Source organism: Setaria viridis, chromosome 6, assembly GCF_005286985.2.
Source record: "Setaria viridis chromosome 6, Setaria_viridis_v4.0, whole genome shotgun sequence".
Classification (NCBI taxonomy): Eukaryota; Viridiplantae; Streptophyta; class Magnoliopsida; order Poales; family Poaceae; genus Setaria; species Setaria viridis.
In genome coordinates, this window is record NC_048268.2 from 30,233,612 (window position 1) to 30,256,676 (window position 23,065).

General features: G+C 45.9%; 3 protein-coding genes across 3 annotated transcripts; all 3 read right to left on the minus strand.

Annotated features, from left to right (window-relative positions):
- Window positions 1-1,283: 1,283 nt before the first annotated feature.
- LOC117861183 (germin-like protein 8-14) lies at window positions 1,284-2,284 on the minus strand. Its single transcript, XM_034744698.2, has one exon. The coding sequence runs from the start codon at window positions 2,189-2,191 to the stop codon at window positions 1,523-1,525; it is 669 nt and encodes a 222-aa protein (XP_034600589.1). The 5' UTR covers window positions 2,192-2,284; the 3' UTR covers window positions 1,284-1,522.
- A 4,410-nt stretch (window positions 2,285-6,694) lies between these two features.
- On the minus strand, window positions 6,695-7,585 carry LOC117860337 (germin-like protein 8-14). The gene has a single exon (XM_034743610.2). It carries the CDS (start codon window positions 7,485-7,487, stop codon window positions 6,837-6,839), a length of 651 nt encoding a protein of 216 aa, XP_034599501.1. The 5' UTR covers window positions 7,488-7,585; the 3' UTR covers window positions 6,695-6,836.
- Window positions 7,586-15,775: 8,190 nt separating this feature from the next.
- On the minus strand, window positions 15,776-16,704 carry LOC117859655 (germin-like protein 8-14). Its single transcript, XM_034742818.2, has one exon. The coding sequence runs from the start codon at window positions 16,634-16,636 to the stop codon at window positions 15,998-16,000; it is 639 nt and encodes a 212-aa protein (XP_034598709.1). The 5' UTR covers window positions 16,637-16,704; the 3' UTR covers window positions 15,776-15,997.
- Window positions 16,705-23,065: the final 6,361 nt, after the last annotated feature.

Below are 23,065 nucleotides of genomic sequence, written 5' to 3' on the forward strand. Positions count from 1 at the left end.
CCCTTCTTTAGTCCCGTTCAACCGGGACTAAAGGGGGGCTTTTAGTCCCGGTTGTATTTTCAATCGGGACTTAATGCCTCCCAGGAGCCTTTATCTCCCCCCTCTCTCTTTCCACCTTATCTCCTCCTCTCCCCTCCCTTGTCTTTTCTCCTCCTCTCCCGGGGGGCACGAGCGGGTGGCTGGCCGGCGCGGGCTTGGTGGCGCGGGGTGTAGCGGCGCCGACGGGCGCGGGCTTGTTCAGACCGATGACGACGGTGATCGGGTCAAGGAGGGTGCGGTGGTTGCAGACGTAGAGGCGTCCTCCTGTCTGGTGCTTCTCTGTGGCGTTCAGCGATGGGGCGGCGACGAGGCGGGAGCGCATTCTGGTGGCCGCGGCGAGCGGGACAGAGACGCGCGGGGCGGAGCGGCGCTGGCAGGCGCAGGCCCGACGGAGTGGACATTTTTTATTTTATTTTAACTGTCCGGTTGAATTTTTAGAATCTATGGTCCTATCCAACCAGGACTAAAGGTGGGTTTTCCACCAGTGCCACAAGCCCACAAGGATACTGTCTATATGGTGCCAGCGTTGTGCTTGTCACGAATACAAGTTTGTGTTCACCTGTGTGCATCTAACGTCGGGACGCTTGATCTGCTCCGGGGCAGAAGGATTGATCAGATGGAGGCTGAGATACCTGCGATTCGGCGCAGTCCAACCGTTTGTCTTTAACAGTGACCGTTGAAGGATATGGCTATGCAGCTATCTCTTTAGTAGGCTTACTGTTGAATATGAACCGAATTATAACATGAGTCTTGTGGGGACGTTTGGAGGGTTCACGGTACGGGTTATGTGATTAGCGGATTTATTTCCGTATTTGACTACAGTCACTTTAGTCCACCCTATATATACATCTTGTAAGTCGCACGGGAAGAGCACAGAAGGTTTATTGTATTCCCTATGTTGTAACTTTTTCACTATAGTGAAAATCGCCGATTGACACCCGTGATTTTTTCCTATAAAGGTTTTCCACATAAAAATCGTGTCTCGTGTTCGATCTTGTTTTCTCATTATTTGCTAACACTTGCACCTGGCCCCCGAGTTCGGAGTTACATTTGCATCAACTCACCGAATCATTTACTTGGCCTGGGTCACCAATCCTGTCTTACGGGAAGTGCAGACTCCGGGCTTGTGCCTATTGGCTATCTCACGACACTGTCATTGGTGTGCATATTAGCATAACCTTCCTTTATCTAAAAATTAGAACTCCAATTCATGTGGTAAATGCAGGACATTTTGAGTCTGAATGTGCTGTGCTGTGCTGGTTTAGTTTTGTCAATACAATAGCACAAAACAATCATACACAGATTACAATTATATATCGACCATTTCAACTGAAGCACACAACAACACTAGACAGAATAACTTGTTAGGAAATACTGTGACGAAAACGAACATACGTTCAACATGACTTGGGTACTGCATGCACGCATGCAAATTATTCAAGATCTCCACGACGATACTGATGATGAAGGTGGCCTAGCTTGTTTACGACGGTATGGCACGGATGCCGAACTCGGCCTTCTCCTTTCTGACCTCCGCCTCATTGATGAAGGTGACCTTGCTCACGACGTCCGCCCGCAGGGTGTCGCCGAAGAGCGCGTATGGGGTGATCTGCAGGCCTGGGTTGGAGCTGCTGTACGCGTTGATCGCGACGGCGGTCGTGTTGCCGATGTTGATCTGGAAGTGCAGCAGGCCCTGCGGGAACACGAAGAGGTCGCCCTTGTTCAGCGTCTTGGTGTAGGCCGTGTTGGTCTCGGCGCTGATGAAGCCGACGGAGATGGTTCCCTCGACGACGAAGATGAGCTCGGAGCCTTCCGGGTGGGTGTGGAGGGGCACGACTCCGCCGACGCCGATGTCGACGCGCGTGGCGCTGATGCCGAGCCCGTTCAGGCCCGGGACCTGCTTGACGTTGGCCGGGGCCAAGCCAGTGTTGAAGGGGGAGAAGACCGGGCCGGATCTGGAGAGGTCGTCGGTGTAGAAGTCGTTGGCGTTGACGAGAGCCTTGGGCTTGCATGGGTAGCCGGACGGCGTGTTGGGGAGGAGCAGGTTGGCGACGCAGAAGTCCTCGGCCAGAGCGAGGGAGGAGAAGGGAAGAAGCAGCAGGGAGAGCAAGGGCACGAGCACGAGGTGGAGCACGGCGGCCTTGGGCGCCATGGTTACCGGCCTGGCTACCTTACCGCTCGTGTAGGTGTTTCTAGGTAGGATATAGCTAAGTGCGTCGCCGTGTGCTTGGACGATGTGTGATTCTTCAGGTGTTTATATAGGAGAAGCGGTGAGCACAAGCACAAGCACAAGCACAAGCACACAACGCATGTCCAAGGGCATCCGTTACCGTTGTACTTGTAGTGTGAGTTTGACAAGGCACGCGTCGCATGTGTTCATGCACGTACATGCATGCATGCAGAGCGCTATCACGAGTCGACATAGTACCGACTGCGTTGGTCAGCTCAAGGCGGGGACAAATCCGGATCATGTGTACGGCGGCCCATAATTAACCATGCACCGTACTACCACATCAGCTCTAAAATAGAGTTCACTTTAGCTTTATTTTATGTTAAACTTCTCTAACTTTAACAAAATTTTCTTAGAAACATATATTAGCAACCATAATATCAAATAAATGTACCATCAAGACATATTTTACAATGGATTTAAGAAAACTAACTATATTTGTGTTTTTCTATAAAATGGTTAAAGTTAGAGATGATCGACTTAAAATACAGTTGAAGCTAAGTAAACCATAATTTAAACAAAGGTACTAGCAGAGTGACGAGAAAGCCTTGGCTGCTCGGCTAAGATTTGAAAACTGCTTTATCTTCATATTTTTTCTTTTTTAGCAAACATATATAAATCCGATTTTAAAATATACAAAAATAGTTGGGATCCTTATATTCTTTTGGAAGGGCAAGACGTAGTTAGAAAACTATAGACTTTAATGAGATAAAAACCTCAAATCAAAACATAATGTCCCGCAAAAAAAATCAAACGTGATGAACTACAAAGTTTTCGATCTAATTGAGACCTACAATTTTTTATATGAACTTTATTTTCATCTTAGATTCTTTAAAAAGTTAGAAAAAAAAACAAACTAGCTTTCTATAGAAACGAATCACAACCTCGAAGGGCTAAGAATCCACGGTGGCACCATCTGTCGCCTTCTAGTGGGTAATAAGATGGTTCACCCTTTCATGAGGCCGTTCTTGTAAATCTTGAAAATAGACATGTATTTTTGCTAAAATAAAAATTAGAAAATATATATTAAAAAAATCTAAGTTTTGGTGAAAGAGATAATATACAGACTACTAGAAAACTCAATATTCGTCCCGAGGCTTAGTACCTGTTAGTTTTTGATCTGGTACTAATGTGAGCATTAGTACTGAGTCTTACGGCTAGTTCCCCAGGAGCCCCGGTGATCTTTAGTACCGGTTGGAGCCTCCAACCGGTACTAACTTCCCTCCTATAAATCAGGCACCTTCTTCCTCCTGCCCGAGTTATTTCCTCCAACTCGGGCTTCATCCATTCATGGCGAAATAGCGGAGGTGCTGCCAGATTTTTGACAATTTCGTAGGGATTTCACTCATTCAAGTGTTCTAAAGGTTAGAAACTTCATCCTCCCTTGATACATGGTTAGTATACTAAGTTTTATACTTTAGAGCTAGAGTAATTTGTGATTTTTAGAATAAGGTACAATGGAGAAATTTTTCATTTATACGCATTTGTTATTTAGAGCTCATATTTTTTATTTTTAGAATAAGCTACAATTTTCCTATTAGTTAAACAAATTGACATTAGGTTAGAGGAATAATTTTATAGTTTAGTCCTTTACAAATATGAGCTAAATAAATTATGGGAAAAATATAATTTGTTCATATTTTAGTCATTTGCAAATATGAGCGAGATAAATTGTGGTACATAGAGATAATAAGATGAAATAGAGGTATGTAATTAGTCATTTTTGTAATAAGCTACAATGGAGAAACTTTTTATTTTATGTTATGTTTGAGCTAAATAAATTGTGAGGAAAATATAATTTGTTCATAGTTTAGTCATTTGCAAATATGAGCTAAATAAATTGTGGTACATAGAGATGGCTACTACTGCTGGAGGTAGTGGAGATGGTGGGGGCGATCATCGTTCCTCTCGTAGCAAGGGAAAACCATAGTTGGCCCTCATGATAAGCTGAAGAAAATGAGCACGTGGGAGAGAGCAATGCTTCGTTATTTGCAAATATGTCATGAAGATGCTGTTGCGGCGGGTCAGGAACCTATTTTTGGTGGTCTTTATGCTCCACCGCCAGTCTTAGGTGTTTCAGGTCCACTTAGTACTACCGTTGCAGGAGGCACAAATAAACCACAGGATAAGGCTGGGTCAGCAAAACCTTCATCTTCGCCACCCAAGTATGCTTAAAGTCCTCTTAGGTAGTACTCAGTTGATGGTTTCGTAGTGTATCATGTTGTTTAGGTCTGAAATTCAAATTTATGTATTTCTATCTAAAATTTCAGCAACATTTGAGTTTAATAGTATTTGTATCTTGTTTGTTATGTTTCATGTATAATTCTATGGATGATCAGAATATCTTTGGTTCGGTAATACTTTGTAGATGGATCGGCAATGGATGTATAGCGCGGACAAAAGCTCCATGGAGTATATTAATGGCTTGCGTGGTTTTCTCGATCTGGCAGAGTCCAACAAGCCACTGTCTGGTTTCATTTGTTACTCATGCCGAATTTGCAAAACTGAGAAGGATTACTCATCTAGAAAGACTATTCACACCCATATATACAGTTCAGGATTCATGCCTAACTATTTCATTCAGACCAAGCACGGGGAAAGAGGAGTTATGATGGAAGATGATGATGAAGAAGAAGAAGATGGTAACTGCATTCCTGACTGGACTCAAGGAGGTGCCTTTACAGTTGCTACAATGGGCAAGGCTGAAGAAGAGATGGTTGCAGAAGAAGGTCCTACCGATGATCTAGGTCAGGTGTTGCGAGATGCCAAGGAAGACTGCGAGAATATGAAGGAGTCAAGAAGTTTGAGCGTATGTTAGATGATCATAGAAATTATTGTAGATGTGTACTTATTTTTATCCAATTATGATTGATTTTTAATTAGTAATTACTCTATATATTTTTTCATCCATATTCACACTTTTTTATTTTGTATCGCACCTACATACATTGTGTTTAGTATAATAATTAATATTTTTCATCACTTTCTCACATATATGTATAAATGATCTACATGGTGACACCCATCATGGGTATATACCTTAAATTAGTATTTCTGTATTATCAATGACAAAATTAGGTAGTCTAGAATCCTATATTAGTATTTTTGGATATTTATGTATGATGCACATGATGATATTAACATAATTAGATCAAAATTTAGTTGTTTACTTTAGGTTATTTTTAATAACGACATACGTGGGTAACTTAGATATAAATTTAGAATAACATTTTAAGTTATGCTTTATAATGATATGGATATGTGAATTGGATGAAGATTGTGGAGTTACTTTAGATTATTTTTTATAATGGTAGAGCTCGATAATTTAGATATAGGTTTAGTCTTTATTTTAGAATATTTTCATAATGACAGTGGTAGGTAACATTTTAGAAAATGCAATAGACCAATTACTATGATTATTAGAGTTTACATGATTGATGTTTGATGTTTCTGATTTTTGTAAAAATTTCTAGGATTTGTCTTTTTTTTCTAGTGTGTCTCATGAGAACTAATGCAGACACTCCAATGGAAAAAAAATGAGACCACATTGCTATGAAACTATTACCTTGACGTACCTCTCATTTGTTAAGTATTCGAACACAATACTTATACAGATCTATACATCTTATCTTCATCCAACTGCGACAGATTTTATTAGTAATTATTCTATAACGTTTTCATCCACATTTATAATCTTTAAATTTTCACTAGGTATGCACTTGATTTTGTTTAATATACTCTAAGTTTGAGCTATAATTTCAACATAGCAATCTATGTTCTCATCACTTCCTCTATATCTTTATAAATAGTGACACGCATCATGTGTATATACCTTAATTATTATATCATATACCAATAGTGTAAGAAATAGACAATTTAGAATAACATATTCATATATATTTTAATTAAGGTGTTTTGGATTTAAATTTAGGATTACCTCATATTATTTTTAATAATAGCATATGTGGATAATATATATCCAAATTTAAGTGGTTAATTTAAGTTACTTTTTAAGTATTAGTGGTGGGCAATTTAGTTGCAAATTTAGTGGTTATATTAAATTATTTTTATAATGGCATAAGTGGGTAAGTTTGATGAAGATTAGGGGATTAATTTAGTTTATTTATATATGCCATGCATAGGTGGGTAATTTAGACATAGAATTAGGGGGTTACTTTAGGCTATTTTCATAATGGCATAGGTGGGTAATTTTTTTAAAAACATAATAGATCCAATGGCTATGATGATTTGAGTCTATCGATTGATGGCAAGATGTTTTGTTTTTTTAGAATTTCTCTCTTTTTCTAGAGCGTCCACCTAGGATTATAAGTGAATTCGCGTGAAGACAAGAAGCCTCCGATTAGTAATTTCTTGCAAACAAGATAACAATTCTAGTTTTAACCAGCTCCTAGTACTATTGCACCATTTCAAACAAAACAATTATTCTCACATTACTTGGTTTAAAATGGCAGGTGCACACCCGTGCAAATTAATTATTCATACACACTACAGCCACGACCAATTCAAGTTCAACAAACTCTGGCGACCGACGGCGAAACGAATGGCTTTAGCCGCTCCCGCCGAATAGCGCCTTGAGCTTCTTGACCTCCAATTCATCCAGGACGGTGACCTTGCTAACGATGTCCGAGGGCAGGTTGTTGGCGAAGAGCGCGAAGTCCAGGATCATGAGTCCGGGGTTGGCGCTGCTGTACGAGGAGAGCGCCACCGCCGTGTCGTTGCCGAGGTTGTACTGGAAGTGCAGCAGGCCCTGCGGGAACACCATGAGGTCTCCCTTGTACAGCGTCTTGGTGTACACCTGGTTGGTCAGGGAGGTGATGAAGCCGGCGGCCATGGCGCCCTCGATGACGTAGAGGAGCTCGGTGCCGCCCGGGTGCGAGTGCAGCGGCACGACGCCGCCCGGGGCGAAGTCGACGCGCGCGGCGGAGATGCCGAGCCCGTTCACGCCGGGGAACCGGGTGACGAAGGCCGAGGACAGGCCAATGTTGAAGGGGTTGATGGTCGGGCCGGTGGTGCCCAGGCCGCGGTAGTAGAAGTCGTCGGCGGTGACGGCGGTCTGGGGCTTGCACGGGTAGCCCGCCGGCGTGTCGCCGCGGGGCAGGTCGGCGACGCAGAAGTCCTGGTTCAGGGCGAGGGAGGAGAAGGGCAGCAAAGAGAGGAAGGGTGTGACGGCGAGGAGCAGGACCACGGCCTTGGCCATCGTCACCGGGCGAGCTTGCCACGCGTACCTTGTGTAGCTACAAGTTGGAGAACTAGCTCAAGGTACCTGTATGTGTGACCCTAGTAGTATAGTGTTTGGTTTTGGTATATATATAAGAGAAGTGTCGGCTGGATGTGGTGTTGACTAATTATGAGGTTCCTCGACGCGGGGGGACTGGTCAAGGTCGATGCCTGCGTATGAGACTCGTGGATTATAGTAAAAAAATTGAATGTGTGGCGTGTGGAATAGCAGCGTGATTTGTAGATAGAAAGAGTAGACTTTGCAAGTGCTGCTTCCGCGCCGAGAACCGAGGATTGTGTGGGTTGTAAGAGATTCGTCAAAAAGAAGAAACATATTGAAGTATCCCAAATGATACGTGACGTTACAATTTCTGAGAATTAAGCAAGCACATGTGCCCACGACCAATTCAAAGCTCAACAACCCTGCCATGCCAAAAGACCGATGGAGATCGAAAAGTGGTTCATTAGCCGCTCCCGCCGAACACAGTGCCTTGAGCTTCCTGACCTGCGACTCGTCCAGCACGGTGAATCGGTGACCTTGCTGACAAAACCTCCGACGACACGCAGCCAGACGGCGAGGTCGGCGATGCAGAACAGCAGAAGTCCTGGTTCAGGGCGAGGGAGGAGAAGGGCAGCAGGGAGAGGAGCAGGAGCGCGGCCTTGGCCATGTCCACGTGTACCCTGTACCGACCCGCGAATGAAGCTAGCTGCTTGCTAAACATTACAGTTTTTTAGTTTTTAAGTGATCCACTAATGAAGACGACTAATAAAAGGGAGATTAAAAATGCTTACTAAACATTTTTAAACTGCTTGCTGGACAGTATTTAATTGCCTAATGAAGTATATAACTTTGCCTAATCTAGAACCATCTTATTGCCTACTAAAGTATATTGTTTTGCTTAATTCATTAGCATATTATTGCCTAATGAGTTACATTATTTTGCCTAATTTACGATTATGATATGAACATCAACGATCTATCGGCGGTGAGAGAAACAAAAGCAAACTACTGCTACCTGAAAGGGAAGACAACAACGGTTATTCCTTGCTAGGGCTTCCCTGACGCTGCTTTCCTCCGCGTTCAAATATTCTGAGCAAGGGCAGAACAAAAGTGCAGGATGTAAAAAAGTACTAGAAAAATAGTAAAGGATAACAAATAAATTGCTTAATTCAAAATGAAAATGTTAAATGACAACAGATAAATTGCTCAAGTGAAACTAAACAAATGGTAAAGGATAACAAATAAATTTCTTATTTGTATCTGATAAAATGCTAGACCATATAAACTGTACGTATGCAGCTATGCAGAAAAAATGAACTGAAACTAGTGGTAGTAGACTAGTAGTAGCACACGTTTTATAGCCTTACTCATGAAAAATTTACAAGATCAATATGAATTAGACAAAAGCCTATCTGAAACTCACAGTTGCCTTGTTATCTGCTTGCAAACCCTTTTCTGTAGTGTTCAAAGGCATGTATCTTAACACTCAGAAGGCACTACCGCACACCACCTGTCTTTAACTCTAAAAATAACAGCGAGCTTCCTAAATCTAAAATCATGAACACAAAAGCGTTCACAAAATAATGTAGTCATTGCTAAAAACAAAAGGCATCTCTGTAGTGATATTATTCACTACAAGAAACTCATATGAATGTACACGTTGAAAAAAGACAATACAAATCTAGGCAATTTGTTGTAGGTAGAAATGGTGGTGAGTACATTAGAGATAGAAGCCATGATGCTTTTATTGGTCCCAGCTAAATTTATTCATGCCATTTTCATAAGGTCTAAATCAGAGAAGATATAAAAACAATTTTGGCATAGATTTCTCCCCTGTGCAAATCGATTTGGCAAGCACTCTATGAGCTACTGGAAATTTTTGAATTCATGCAAGCAAACTAGTTAATTGTGCCAGTCGGCCAAACAAGTGGGTGAATTGTAATGGAAAACTCACACGAAAGAAAAAGCTAAGTAGTCCACTTTATATGAGGGATGAGCACGATCAACAAGAAGCAAAGGAACTATTTAACTCGAACAGGTTACTGACCATGAGGAAGCAGACGTCCGCGTCGTCAGCCTCGAGCAGCACCTGGTTAACACGCTTCTCCACCATCTCCTAGTCGGCCACCTTGCCATACAGCTCCTCCTGGATGCAACATAGGAGCAAGCGACGGTGCATGTGAGCAACACATGGAACAAGCCAAACAGGCATGTGGTCGAACAGGTTGTGGGTGGACGAGAGAAGAGGGCCGTACCAGGTTGCTGAGCGCCGCCGAGTCTAGGCCATGGCAATGGGAGAGGAGGGAGGTGTAGGCCTCCATGTAGATCTTGGAGCAGCTGCGCACAGCCTCTTCACCGGCCATCCGGCCAAAAAATCCCCGAACCCTAACCCCCGGTCTCAAATCCCAGAACCATAATGCGGGGGGGGGGGGGGGGGGGGGGGGGGGGGGGGGGGGCGGCCACCGGAGCTTAATGGAGGGCTGGAAGAGAGAGGACCTATGGAAAGTGGAGCCTGGGCTGGGAGACAGCGAGTGAGCGGTAAACAGGGGATATTTAACTATTTACCATCCTTACATTAACTATCCTTACGAATACGCTTACATATTTATCATTCCTCTACAAACGAAGCAAAACATTTGCCATTTTCGCTAATATGGCACGCCAACTCACCCGTGCCAGCGTGATTCTGGATGGAAAAAAAATCAAAACACCCCTGCCTTTCTCCTATTTCTCTCTCCTATTCCTGCGTGCTCCATGGCCGGCCATGACCGAGCTCCTGCTCGCTCGGCCCCGCGTCCTCCGCCCCGCCGCCCTGTGCGCCACCGCCGCCAGCCGCACCTCCAGTGCTCCACGCCGCCCTGCCGCGCCTCCAGTGCTCTGCACCGCTCGCCGCCCCGCGAGCCGAGCTACGCCCTGCCACCACCGCCCTAGCCCAAATCCCCCACCGGCCCCATCCCATCCGCCCGCACTCCCTCCCGCCGGCCCTCGCGGGGGATTTGGGCGCCGGCCACGGGGATGAGCCGCGGCGACCGGCCCCGACTAATGCTGGCCGACCCTCGGCGAGCGTCGTTGGGGGGCAGCAGCTCGTGGTCGCAAGAGTGTCTGAAGGTTGAAGATGACCCAAGACGTGGGTACCAGACATCAGTGGTGGAGAGATAGGAAAGGGATAGCTAATAGGGATAAGGTATGGGTGTTTTGATCTTTTTCCGTTCCGATCCACGCTGACACGGGTGAGTTGGCGCGCCACGTCAGCAAAAATGGCAAATGTGTTGCTTCATTTGTAGAGGGATGGCAAATATGTAAACAAGGATGGTAAATGGAGAGGTGACGTCCGTAAAGCTCGTAAAGAGGAAGATGCGGGATAAGGTTGCGTGCGACAACACCCGTGAGCCTCCGATTAATAATGGACGATGTACAGAGCCGGCTGTCATAGAGAACAAAAATACAGCCGGGCGTAGTGAAGTCATTACCATTTTATTTTTATGTGGTTCTGGAAACTGGATGACTCTGAAGTCTGAACTGCAGCTTGTGTGCATCTCAAGATATCATTCCTTGGGGTATTGCTCCCCCTTGCTTTCCAAACTAAATCCTAAAAGTCACAGAAGTGCATTATCTTTGCAAACAGAGGACAGGAAGAGGTAGTAGTTGGCGTGGCAATCTCCCTTGAAAAGTATGTTTATTTCCTTGGTTTTGTCAAATGTGTTGGCCCTATCATGCTGACAGAAACTTGGCGGCTAACTGAAACGACGTCGGTTCAGCAAGTCAAGTTGACTAATATTTTAGCAGGAGACTGTAAATTATTAGGTTTGCTCCTTCCGAACAAGAAAAATACAGGAGTTGCATGTTTGGAGTACGGTGGTTTATAGTTGAGGGAAGTCATCTAAGCCACACTACACACAGTAAGTCGTCTCACATGACTTACAAAATCTTATCTCAATATAAGTAATCGGTACTCGTAGCCTAAGAGGGGCAGGGTGAATTAGGCAATTTAAAACCTTAATCTATAGCTTCCACTACTTTTGCATCAAATGATCATGCTATCAGGATGTGCAACTATGATTGATCTAGTGTGAAACGCTCGTCCAAAACAAGTTTTGCAACCTAGAGCCAATCCTAACAAGATACTACACTAAGAAAGTAAAGACACATAAGTTGTAAGTATGAAATACGAAAACGTAAAGGAGGGGATGAGGAGAAACAAACTCTATCGGTGTTTAGACCCGGCAACCTACCAAGGGGGTGCCTAAGGTAGTGTTTTGGTTAGTGGGGCTCATCGAGATCAGGAACTCGAAGGTAAACGCAGACACACGATATAGATAGGTTCGGGCCGCTAGATTGTGTAATACCCTACGTCATGTATGTTAGTTGGATTGAATTGCTTTGGAGGGGGTCCCTGCCTCACCTTATATTGTCGGGGGAAGGGTTACAGGTCGGTTGGTTACAAGAAAACTAGTCGGATTCGACCAGACAAGTTCTACTCCAGAGTACTTTTCCTAATCCTCGACTAGTTCTTATCTTGCCACATAGACTATGTCATCCTGCGTCATAATCTCCATGTCAGATTCGTCTCGGTGTCCAGCCCCATATTTAGGACTGTCCAAACTTTCTAGTGGGTCCATAGATGTATGTTCGACAAACTCTTGAGCCGATGATTTATCTCGTGGTATCGGTAGGCACTAAGCCACCACTAGTCCACGTTGTTGAAGCACTTACACAAGAGTATTGCTTCCCGATCACCAAGTCTCTCCCGGGACACCCCTTGACTGCCACAAAGGCTTGGACACTAAGGCTCACGCCAAGTTCCCCGGTCACCTTGATGTTGTCTCCACTAAGAAACTTCTCCACTAAGGAAGGGGGTATCCACGTCCCCGCACACGGTCATCGACATTGCTCCACACCAAGCCGGAGGGTCGAAGACGTGCCGGCGAGCCACCAAGGCTCCAAGGTGCCGGCACACCTAGTACAACTATGGTTCACTCCTTGAACCAATCACAACGTAGGCAGACCTTGCACTCTCTCTTCTCTAGGCCTATCCTAGCACTAATCACTCTTCTAAGCTTGTGCTAAATCTTTGAATAATCACTTATGCACTTTAGGTGGCTTGGATGTGTTCTTGATGAGTCTTGATCTCCAATGGACCTCTGCACACTCCAGCACCTTCAAATGGACGAGTGGAGGGGGTATAAATAGCCCAAGGACTCAAAGAGGCGTTGCTCTAACGGCTAGTTAAAGTATACCATCGGATGTTCCGATGGTCTGTTTTGGCATGCATCAAAACATCAAGTGCAACTAGCCATTGGTTCCTCCATGCCCAACTTCTTCACTGACACATCCAAAATTCGTTCGATGGTTCCTCCAATGGTAGCATCGGAACATCCGATGCTGAAAGCTTCTTGGCCAAAACCTCTCTAAAACTTCTCACAAAGTAAATATGTTTCATCTAATGCCTCCAACTTCTAACCATCGGATCATCCGGTGCACTACGGTTGTCTTCGTCTTCTCTGTGAATTGCTCCAACGCATGTAGAATACAGGCGGTTGGATCATCCGGTGCACTTGAACTTTTTCCATGATTTTCCCGTCGTACCAATTGCTCCGATGGTTAGTCCTTCCGATGCTTGAGCTTCTTCTGCGGCATACAAATTCATCGGCTCCGATGGTTAGTCCTTCCGATGCTTGAGCTTCTTCTGCAGCGTACAAATTCATCGGATGCTTGCTCCGACGGTTCATCCGTTGCCCATCAAATATTCCGGTGAATACCATTTTCTCGATTTTCACGTCTCGTCATTTGGATGCTCTAAAATTATTCCATCTCTAAATATTTTACTATGACTTGGATACCATCCGTGAGATCTATAAAACATACAAGGCTACACATGGCAAGCATGTTAGTCCTAATGCCTATATTAGCACTCAATCACCAAATCATAATTAATGGCCAAAATCGTGGGTCACGTTCTTACAATTATGTCTTTACCTTAGACCCCAACTATATTTTATAAGTACTTCAAATCAGCATAGGTTTTAGGGATCCTTTAGCACAAGGAGACCCGGAGGGGATAAGCATCTAGGTCATTCTTGGAATCTTGGCCATAAACCGTCGGATAGACTTTCTGGTGGCGCATGCATGATAACTATTGTTTGTGTACATGTATTTTATTTAATACTATTGCTCAAACAACCAGTGTCTTAATTGGTTAAATGTTGTTGTCCTAAACGATAGTTCTTTGTAAATGGAGAGAGCACATCAGTACATGCATGTTATATAAATTTGAATAGCATGGACATAAGGTTTCTTTCGCCAACCACGTTTTTCACACTGGGTTATTATATGAGGGGACATAAACATTTCAAGAAAAAAATTATAGTAAAATAGATTAATAAGCGAATATCTACATAGGTCTACATCTATATCTATACCTAATATTAAAGTAAGTAATGCTCCTGCCAATTTTTTTCATCCGTCGTGGTAATTTTGCAAAAAAGTCCCTCAAGTTTTTGGTATTCAACCCACAATCCAAATCATGAAGAGAGGGGAGCTCGGGTGGAAAAAGGAGGGAAGGGCGGGGGTTAAGGCGAAAAAGCTTCTCCTTTACTCCGTATCTCTCCCTCCCGTACCTCCGCTCGCTCCCTCTCCTTCCCTCTCCGCATCGCCCATGCCCCAACCTAGTCGCCACCCCCAGATCCACCTATCCGTGCGCGGACCCGCGCCCCTAACTCACTCGACGCGCTGCTCTTCCTCGCTACCTGCTCCCTCGCCATCTCCCCCAACGGCTCCATCTCTGCTAAGCTTTCCTCCTCCCGATGCGGCGACGGCACGCGTTACTAGAGGCTGCGGAGCTTCAGGAGTCCGAGGGCAACCACTAGAAGACCTGGATGCCCAGCTAAAGCAGCGTCACCATCCCGCCGCGGCACCCCCTCTTCGCCTCCTCCTTGCCTTGTCGCCGCCCGACCCCGTCGCCCCGGGTCCTCGCCTCGTCGCTGCCCGACCCCATCGCCCTGGGTCCCCGTGCCGCCCCCCGTCGCTAGCAACCACGGCCCACCCCCCGTCATTGGTGTCCTCGGCCTGCCCCCCATCGCTGGCGTCCCCGGCCGCCCGCACTGCCCGCCTCGGCTGGGGGAGAGGGAGGACCCAACTTTATTTTTCCATGTGTAGATTACCACATTCAATATTTCATTAGTTGTTCATGGAACAATTGCTGAGAACATGAACTTTATGGAGGTAATTAAGTTTTACTTTTATTAATGTGTATCATTTCTCTTTTGAACATAAAAGTGATACAACATTGATAACTCATCGTTGTTCATTCATTTATCAGGATTATTCAAATCCATATGTTGTTCCAATAGCTACGGGCATTTAGCGTAAGCTGGGGAGTCCTTTGGATATCACTACAAGTACTATTATCAGGAGGATTGTTGCTAATCATGAAGCTTACCGGGTAGCTAACGTGATCTTTTATATGCAGTATGCAGCATGTGGTTTGATTTTGTATTCTTCATATCAGTGATGCGCATATGGGAGCTATTGTGTACTGATACTGTGCTGATGCATTTTTACTTGAGTAAAGCGTCTTGCATGTGTACATTAAATTCTCGCTGTTTCCCTGGGATCAATATTTCTCTCTTGTACTATGCTTGGCAACATATTCTTTGATGCTGGAATTGTGTGGTTTTTTATTTATTCCGGTCCATCAATCTGGTGCGGTTTGTATTCATATTTGTTGTGCCCTCTTAATTCTTGCAGAAGCGGAACGAGAAGAAGGAAGCCAGTGAGAAGAAGTGCTATGAGAGTAAAAGCTTTGTCAATAGGGAGTGAGTCGTGAGTAGCAGAACTTTCATGAAAATTGTTGCCCGGGCCATTTTAGATCCCGACCTTCTTTGGCAAAGGCAACAGTTGGGTGATCCACAGTTTTACCCTTTCCTTTTCTTCAGCATTTTTGATGTTCTGCTGACATAGCTCAGGAAGCATTAGGTTCAGCATTGTTGAGTGACTAGCAGAGGTGATACTCTCAGCGAGGTTAGAGGTATTTCCATTGTTTTTCGTCATTGCCTCCGGCCTATTTCCTCCATGTACATGTGCCTTTTTCGGTTGTTATTACCAGCTGAATTACATTTGAGATCTGTAACCGTAGCTTTGAGATCTGTAACCGTAGCAACGCATCGAACATATTTGCTAGTTTACTTATAAAACACATGCACAAACAGTAAAAAAAAGTTGCCGCAGCCACATATATGGCTTTACAAAATGACATCGAACCACAGAGCTAAACCGATCAGATGCACAGTTTTACTCTTTCGTCCTTAATAGTTATTACTACAAACTGCAAAGGTATCGGATACAATCTTGAATGAAAATGACAAGAACAAATGGTAACTTGAAAACGACGACGACTTTCACATGACGACTGCAGCAGGCATGCCTGCATGCAGACACGACACGACGACCAAGATCACGACCAATTGACGAGCGAGCTTGTCGAGAACAACTTAGCCGCTGCCGCCGAGCACGCTCTTGAGCTTCTTCACCGTCGCGTCGTCCAAGAAGGTGACCTTCTCCACGACGGCCGACGGGAGGTTGTTGGCGAAGAGCGCGAAGTCGGTGATCTGCAGGCCGGGGTTAGGGCTGCTAAAGGCAACGAGCGCCACCGCGGGGCCAGAGCCGGCGTTGTACTGGTAGTGGAGCAAGCCCTGGGGGAACACCATGATGTCGCCCGCGTTCAGCGTCTTGGTGTAGGGGGTGTTCGACCCGGAGCTGATGAAGCCGGCGGCGACGGTGCCCTGGGTGACGAAGAGGAGCTCGGAGCCGGCCGGGTGGGTGTGCAGCGGCACGACGCCGCCCACCTCCATGTCGAGCCTGGCCGCGGAGATGCCGAGGCCGTTGACGCCCGGGAACTGGCCGACGAAGGCCGGGGTCACGGCGGCCTTGATGAGGGGGTTGATTTTGCCCATGCCAGCCAGGCCGTGGTAGTAGAAGTCATTAGCGCTGACGCTAGACTTGCACGGGTAGCCGGCCGGCGTGTCGCTGCAGGACAGGTCAGCGACGCAGAAGTCCTGCGTCAGCGCGAGGGAGGCGAAGGGCAGGAGGAGGAAGGAGAGGAGCACGGGGAGCAGCACCATCTTGGCCATGGCAACGGCTTACTACACAGCTAGCTCGAGATAGTTTGATGTGTGGATATGTGTTGCATCCAACGCTTGAAGCAAAGGCCTCTTTATAGATGAAGAGAGAAGGTATTGTGTACATGCACGTACAGATAACAACGTACGTTAACAGCAGTTAAAGTGGGTGAAATTTGGAGTAGGATGAGAGGCGTGAGGCTGGTGTTCACTTGCATGGCCCTGTTAGGGCTTGGAGGCGAGGAGCCAGTGGACAAGTGTTGACAGCTGTACGTGGTCCAGGAATGGGACCGGCCTTGATGAACAAAAGGTCTCGTCTTGATCTGCATTGTTAGATCGATCGGGATGGCCAAGGAACACGACAAGCCATGCACTTTTTTTTACAATGATACGGACATGCAGGGCTCAACCAGTCGTGTACATCCGACTATTACATTACATGTCCATGGTTCCTTGGAACAATTGCAGCACAAAATGCACCCTAATTTTTTTTTCTCAGGGTACATCCGACTATTACCGATATAATGCATCAAAGTAATAATGCTCATGGTCTCTATGACTCTTTTGGCAAGTAACACGGGTGCCAGATACCACGCATCAGCTAGGAGCCAAATGAGCTATCGTCCATGTAACACGTTACACGCCGCTTTGGTTTTGCTGGCTCGTTTGATCGATGTCATTCTGTACGTATGTTGTTTGGCATGCATGTGACTCTGCGAGAGCATGCCAACCAGCCACAGCTGATCCACACAGCACTACTTTGATGAGCAATAAAATCTGAATCGTTGAAGACAATGATGATAAAGAGGATCGTTAAGTTGTCTGTAATCAGGTCTTGGTTTGATTTTGAGGAAGCAGCTGGTGCTAGTTATCTTAGATGCTGAAACTACGTACTCTCTGGTTGTTGGAGCATCTCTTTCCTCATCCACACCAAGATCTTGCGTTGATGGAACAGCTGAGGCTCATAAAAAATACTTCCATTTATGCATACTGATAGGACTGAATGCATATATGTTTTCAACTTTTCATGGATGGCAGCATGCGAAAATATCTAGTGAAAACCCACCATTTTATGTTTCCCAGATATGGGTCCTCAGGTTTTAGACCTCCGCATCGGATTGTGTACCAATGGTACCACAAGGGCCACCACCCATTTTTTTATGAATTAAAAGACCTTGCACCTTCGACCTATCAAAAATGCTTCCCCTACTATCCAATGCGGCAATGCCTTCCATTTCCTGCCCTCCCTTATATTACTTATCTCTCGTCGTATTTCACTCTCTCCACATTAGCAAATTATGGCTGGTTTTTCAAGACATTGTCTATCTCACTTGATGGGGAAGTGAGATATGGGTGCACATCAGCTGGTTGGCACCATGGACTTTCTAAAGTTTTTCTTCTTTTTTTTAGACATATTGCATCACCGAATCGGTTGAGGAGCTCAGCTGAGTTGCAATGTCTTCCTTTTGGGGAGTTGATGAAGAGAGCCGTGAGATTCTTATGCCGCTAGGTCCAAGAGTCACTGAAGCCCATGGATCGACAGCTTCCACGGCGCTTTTTGCATCCACGTCCAAATCATGTCGCACTGGTGCACGCATGGCACGGATAGACGTCCGGGAATATCCTCTGGTTCGCGGGCACCGGCCGGGGCCGCGCGTCCGTGCTGAGCCCCCTCTTGCGCGTGCACGGCGACAGGGCGCGTCGCCGTCTGGTCCATCCAGACCCTCTCATGGGGGGCGCGGGTCGGCGACCGCGCCAGGACGCAAAGAGAGAGAGCGGCCGGGGTGGTGCCCCCACACGCGCGCGACGAGCCAGCAGCGCGGGACACGGCCGTGACAGGCAGCGGAAACCCCCAGGCGCGGCGGGGGCCCGTGCGCGCCCCGGCAGCAGCTAGCACTGCAGGTCTTTCGGCATGGGCGCGCTAGGATCCGAGGACGAGGAGGGAGCACCCACGGAGCAGTTGCCGATCGGCTACGGCAGACGAGTCGGAATGATAGCGATGCCCCCGCGCCCCCGCGACATGAGCACGGAGCAGAGTTGCACGCGCGTCGTCTTTGGATTCGCGGGAGCCACGCCGTGGGTACCATACTACCATCTGGGTGTCGCGTGCCCGGTGCCGCCGGGAGCGTTCGCTTGGAGTCACGGACGCACGGATCCGCTGTTCTGTTGGTGTCGATGACGGAGGAGTTTCACGCGCCTGGAACAGCAAAATCTCCGGTCTAGACTCACCGCAGTATGCTGCTGCTTCACCACCCGGAAAACGGGAAAAGTTGTGTCACGAGGGCCAATGGCCCATGAAACGAATGGCCCAAGTTTCTGACTTTTCACTTCTGTCTGTGTTCTGCTATATGTTGCCGTGTTGTGTATGACTTGTTCATTAGGCAATTCGTACAACCCATCTTGCCCCGCAGACAAAAGGTCCATAGCCCGATGAACACAAGGCAAAATCTAAGTCAACATCGACCTTAATTATTCAACAGTGAGCAAAATCTATCTCCGCATTCATACAACCTACTAGTCCAGCGCTTTATACGAAAATGTTAAACTAGTATGATTAAAATATTACATTAGTATACTCAAAATGTTGAAATGGTGCTAACTTTCGAGTACTCGATTTGGCACTGATGCTCGCATTTTACTAAATTTATTCCAGGAGTTAACGGGCGCTATTCTTTCAGTGGTAAGCGACGTGCCTGTCGACAGCGAGACGCCACTGGTGATTTCGTCAATTTCGCGGATTTGTTGGCTCAGTCTTTCGAATGTGCTCATAGAGATAGGGTTGCATGCGTATTTTCGTAGGGACGAGTGTGTGTGAGCGTCAATGTCTGTGTGATTCGCAAAAAGAATTGTTGAAATGGCACTTATTCTTAATGTGGTTTCTATATTTAAGAAAGAAAATATACTCATATTGGATCTTTTTTTTGCATTTCTAAACAATAAGTGGTTAAATGGAATCATAGTCTGAGAGGAAAATGCATGTCGAGTTTGATATTCAAGCTAATTAATTACCCACGCATCTCCTCTAATCGAATTATACCACATTTTGTCCATATGGCTGGTTGGTCCATAGAAGATGGATAGGAATTCCTGAGTGCCTGCCTTCGACAACGTTTTGAGCAAGACCGATGATGGGCTCTCATGCTTTGAGGCCGGTACGTTACTTTATGGGCTGTAAGGCTTGACACGTACACCCACCCACCATAATACAATGATGGGCTATGTTCGGACCAAAAACCATCTGCGTTGGCCTATAAACCTACAAACCTACAAGCTAGTTTTGGCCCGTAAACCTACAAGCTAGTTTTGGCCCATAAACCTACAAGCTAGTTTTGGCCCATAGCAATCACATGGGCCGATAGTGATTTTGTCGTCCTCACTCTTGTCACGTTCAACACCACTCACTCTCAACGCTACTCCGCATGCTGAAAGCTGTGCCCCGGCTTGAAAAACAGAGAGAGAGAGAGAGAGAGAGAGAGAGAGAGAGAGAGAGAGAGAGAGAGAGAGAGAGAGAGAGAGAGAGAGAGAGAGAGAGAGAGAGAGAGAGAGCAGTTGCATCCGTGCCCCGTGCCTCTGTGGAAAGAAGGAAATCTCAAAGCAAGCAGCCAGGTAAGCTCGCTTTCGCCCCTAACCCAAACAGCTAGCCAATCAACCTGGGGACTCGCGAGGAGTATCCGACTACTATACACTCCAAGCCCCATGCGATCCACGCTCAAGGGAAAAAAGCGAGCGAGCGAGCGACCATCCCCCAGCTCGTCCCACAGATAAAGCCGGCCGCTATCCTCCCGGACAGCCCGCCGCCGGGGAGCGTGCAGGCCCTTTTGCAAGATTCTGCCGTGCCCAACGGCGTTTTTTCGCTTGGGTATCGCATCGTATCTCGGAGAAATTAAAGCTACAGACGAGACCAAAACCCAAAGGGGCAGCCCGATTCTGCCCTGACCAATGGCAGCACCACCCCTTGTGTTGTTTACGTTATCTTTCGGAAAGCAAAAGTTACACACGTAGTACTTCGTGTAGTGTTTACAAAACACTACTGCTCTGTTTTATAGTACATTTGAATTTCAATTTGTTTTACAGTACATTTGAATTTCAATTTATTAATATAATGTATGTACTACGAAATTAAAAGGTGAATATGTTCGCGACAAAAATTGGTAGCATTTCAATGCGTGCTTTGATTTGAGCCAAACACGAAGTTCCGTTTGAAATCCGGTTCAAGATGAGAATTCCTAGCACAAATGACTTCTTCTTTTTCAGGACACATCACCAGAATTTGACGTGTGGGCTGTGTTTCTTTTATTGATTCTTCACACAGAGGTTCCATGCATGCCAGCTCTTAAAGTTAGCTCCCTCTCCAAAAACAACAACGTCCATCACCTTTCGCTGATGCCTTGATGGGAAGCTCGCGTCGCGTGCATGCCATGCATGGGCGCAGAGGAGGGAGGCAGCGGGAACAGTAGAGCCAGCCAGCCGAGCTGCCCTGAGAGATCAGATCCTCCTCGTGAGCAGGGCAAAGGCACGAGTGCAGCCAGCAGCCAAGTGTTTGAGCCCATGCATGTCAACCTTTTGGGCACACTTCTTAACGTTAACAAAGGCGAAGTGTTAGTACTGCATTAGGTAGGATCTCCTTCACTGTTTAGCGTTGTTGGGAAGTGAAATCATGGGGCCATAATTGCACGGCACGCAACAGTGGCTCGTTCCTTTTGCAGCAATCCTGGCTACCCTCCTTTTAAGGAGAGGTTCTCTGTGGAGCTGGGAGTTGTTTACATCGATGATCTCTGTTGATCTATTCCCTCCCTTTCCTCTGCAGCTTGTCTCCACAACTTTATTTGCAGGGTATCTTCAGCAGTGTCTTGCATTGCTGCCTGTGGTCCATGTGCTACAGCATCTGAACCTCTCTTCAGCGCCAAATCTACCAGTGTTCCTTTCATCTTCCATGGATCCTCAATAAAGCTTTCAGACAAATATTACTAGTTCTGTTAAAAAACAGAGAGACTAGCACTACTGTCTGCAGCATGAAGTGAATCATGTTGGTTTTGGGGGCATAACATTGAAAGATAGTTTAACGTAGTTCTTTTGTGTTGAGCTTTTCCCATTGATTCTTTCTTGGATATCCACATAAACTTTTTGGGTGCGTGTTGGAGAAACCATGCTGCACACACACCATGAAGTGCGCCGGGCTTTCGTCTGTGGGCGCACACCGAGTTCAAGTGTACTGCAACAGCTGGTGGTGCTTGAACTAATGGAGGAAGAATCAGATGCCCTAGTCATGAAAAGACTCCAGCCCTAATCGATCTTTTCGTTTCTTTTGCATATTCCAAGTGGGTGCTGAGTTGACAATTGACCTTGACCGTTTTGACCCAGGTTCATGACAAAATTTTGTTATGTGAGAAAAAAAAAAGAGTGTGTGCCAATTGGTGGTGGCGGCCATGCATGACTGCATGAAAGGCAGCTCGGTTTACTATAGATGTCGCAAAAGGAGATGCTCTACGGGAAATGTCATGGCAGAAGAAGACAAGCAAAAGGCATTACCTGAACTCTTCTTTTTCGTAAGCAGATTTGCAGGGTAGGGTATACTCAGGAAGAACCACGTCAGTTTAATAAGGTAAGAAGTGTAGTGAGGTTAACCAACTTTCTCGGTGTGGACACCTCCCCACTTTCTCTTCAAATTTCATATTTCAGGAATAGAGACGCATATATTGTTCGATATCGGCACATTGTTTTATTCCCGATTAATTCTCGTATTAAGTTGCTGACGAATATGAACCACGTCAGTTTAATAAGGTAAGAAGTGAAGTGATGAGGTTAATTAAATAATGGTGTGTTTGGTTTGAGGAATCACCTCATCCTAGATGAGATTATCCATCACTAGTTGATCCTATAAAATTTAGTGGGATGACCCCATTCTTCATGGTTATATTTGTGAGGAATGAGGTAGCGAGGGATCAACTCATTCCATTCCACAAATCAAACAAAAAAAAGTAAGGAGTGAGAAGATGAGGCATAACTCCATTCCTCAAACCAAACACCCCACAACTTCTCGGTGTGGACACCTCCCCACTTTCTCTTCTCCGAATGTCATATTTCAGGATATATTGTTCGAGATGGGCGCATTGTTTTATTCCCGATTACCTTCTCATATTAAGTTGCTGACGAATGTTCGTTCGGAAGATATTGTCGGATATGATCATATATCCGAGAAAGTGTCGTCCACCCGGCCCCTTTGTTCTCAGTTCTCACCACCAATCGTGAAACACACTAGGTACGTGATTCGATTCCTAATGAGTGGAGAGTCATTCATGAGATTCCGACGACCTCCTCTCCTCTTCAGCATTTCTAGTACGAGATGACGACGGAAATCCAGATAGAAATCAAAAGGTGCAAGCAAACCTGCATGGCAAGCAAAACGCATGCAGTATCACGAGAGAGGAAGTAGGGTGGGGG

Bases quoted from the DNA above. Each gene is read 5' to 3' on its own strand.
- LOC117861183 (XM_034744698.2), bottom strand. From the start codon at position 2,191: ATGGCGCCCAAGGCCGCCGTGCTCCACCTCGTGCTCGTGCCCTTGCTC.
- LOC117860337 (XM_034743610.2), bottom strand. From the start codon at position 7,487: ATGGCCAAGGCCGTGGTCCTGCTCCTCGCCGTCACACCCTTCCTCTCT.
- LOC117859655 (XM_034742818.2), bottom strand. From the start codon at position 16,636: ATGGCCAAGATGGTGCTGCTCCCCGTGCTCCTCTCCTTCCTCCTCCTG.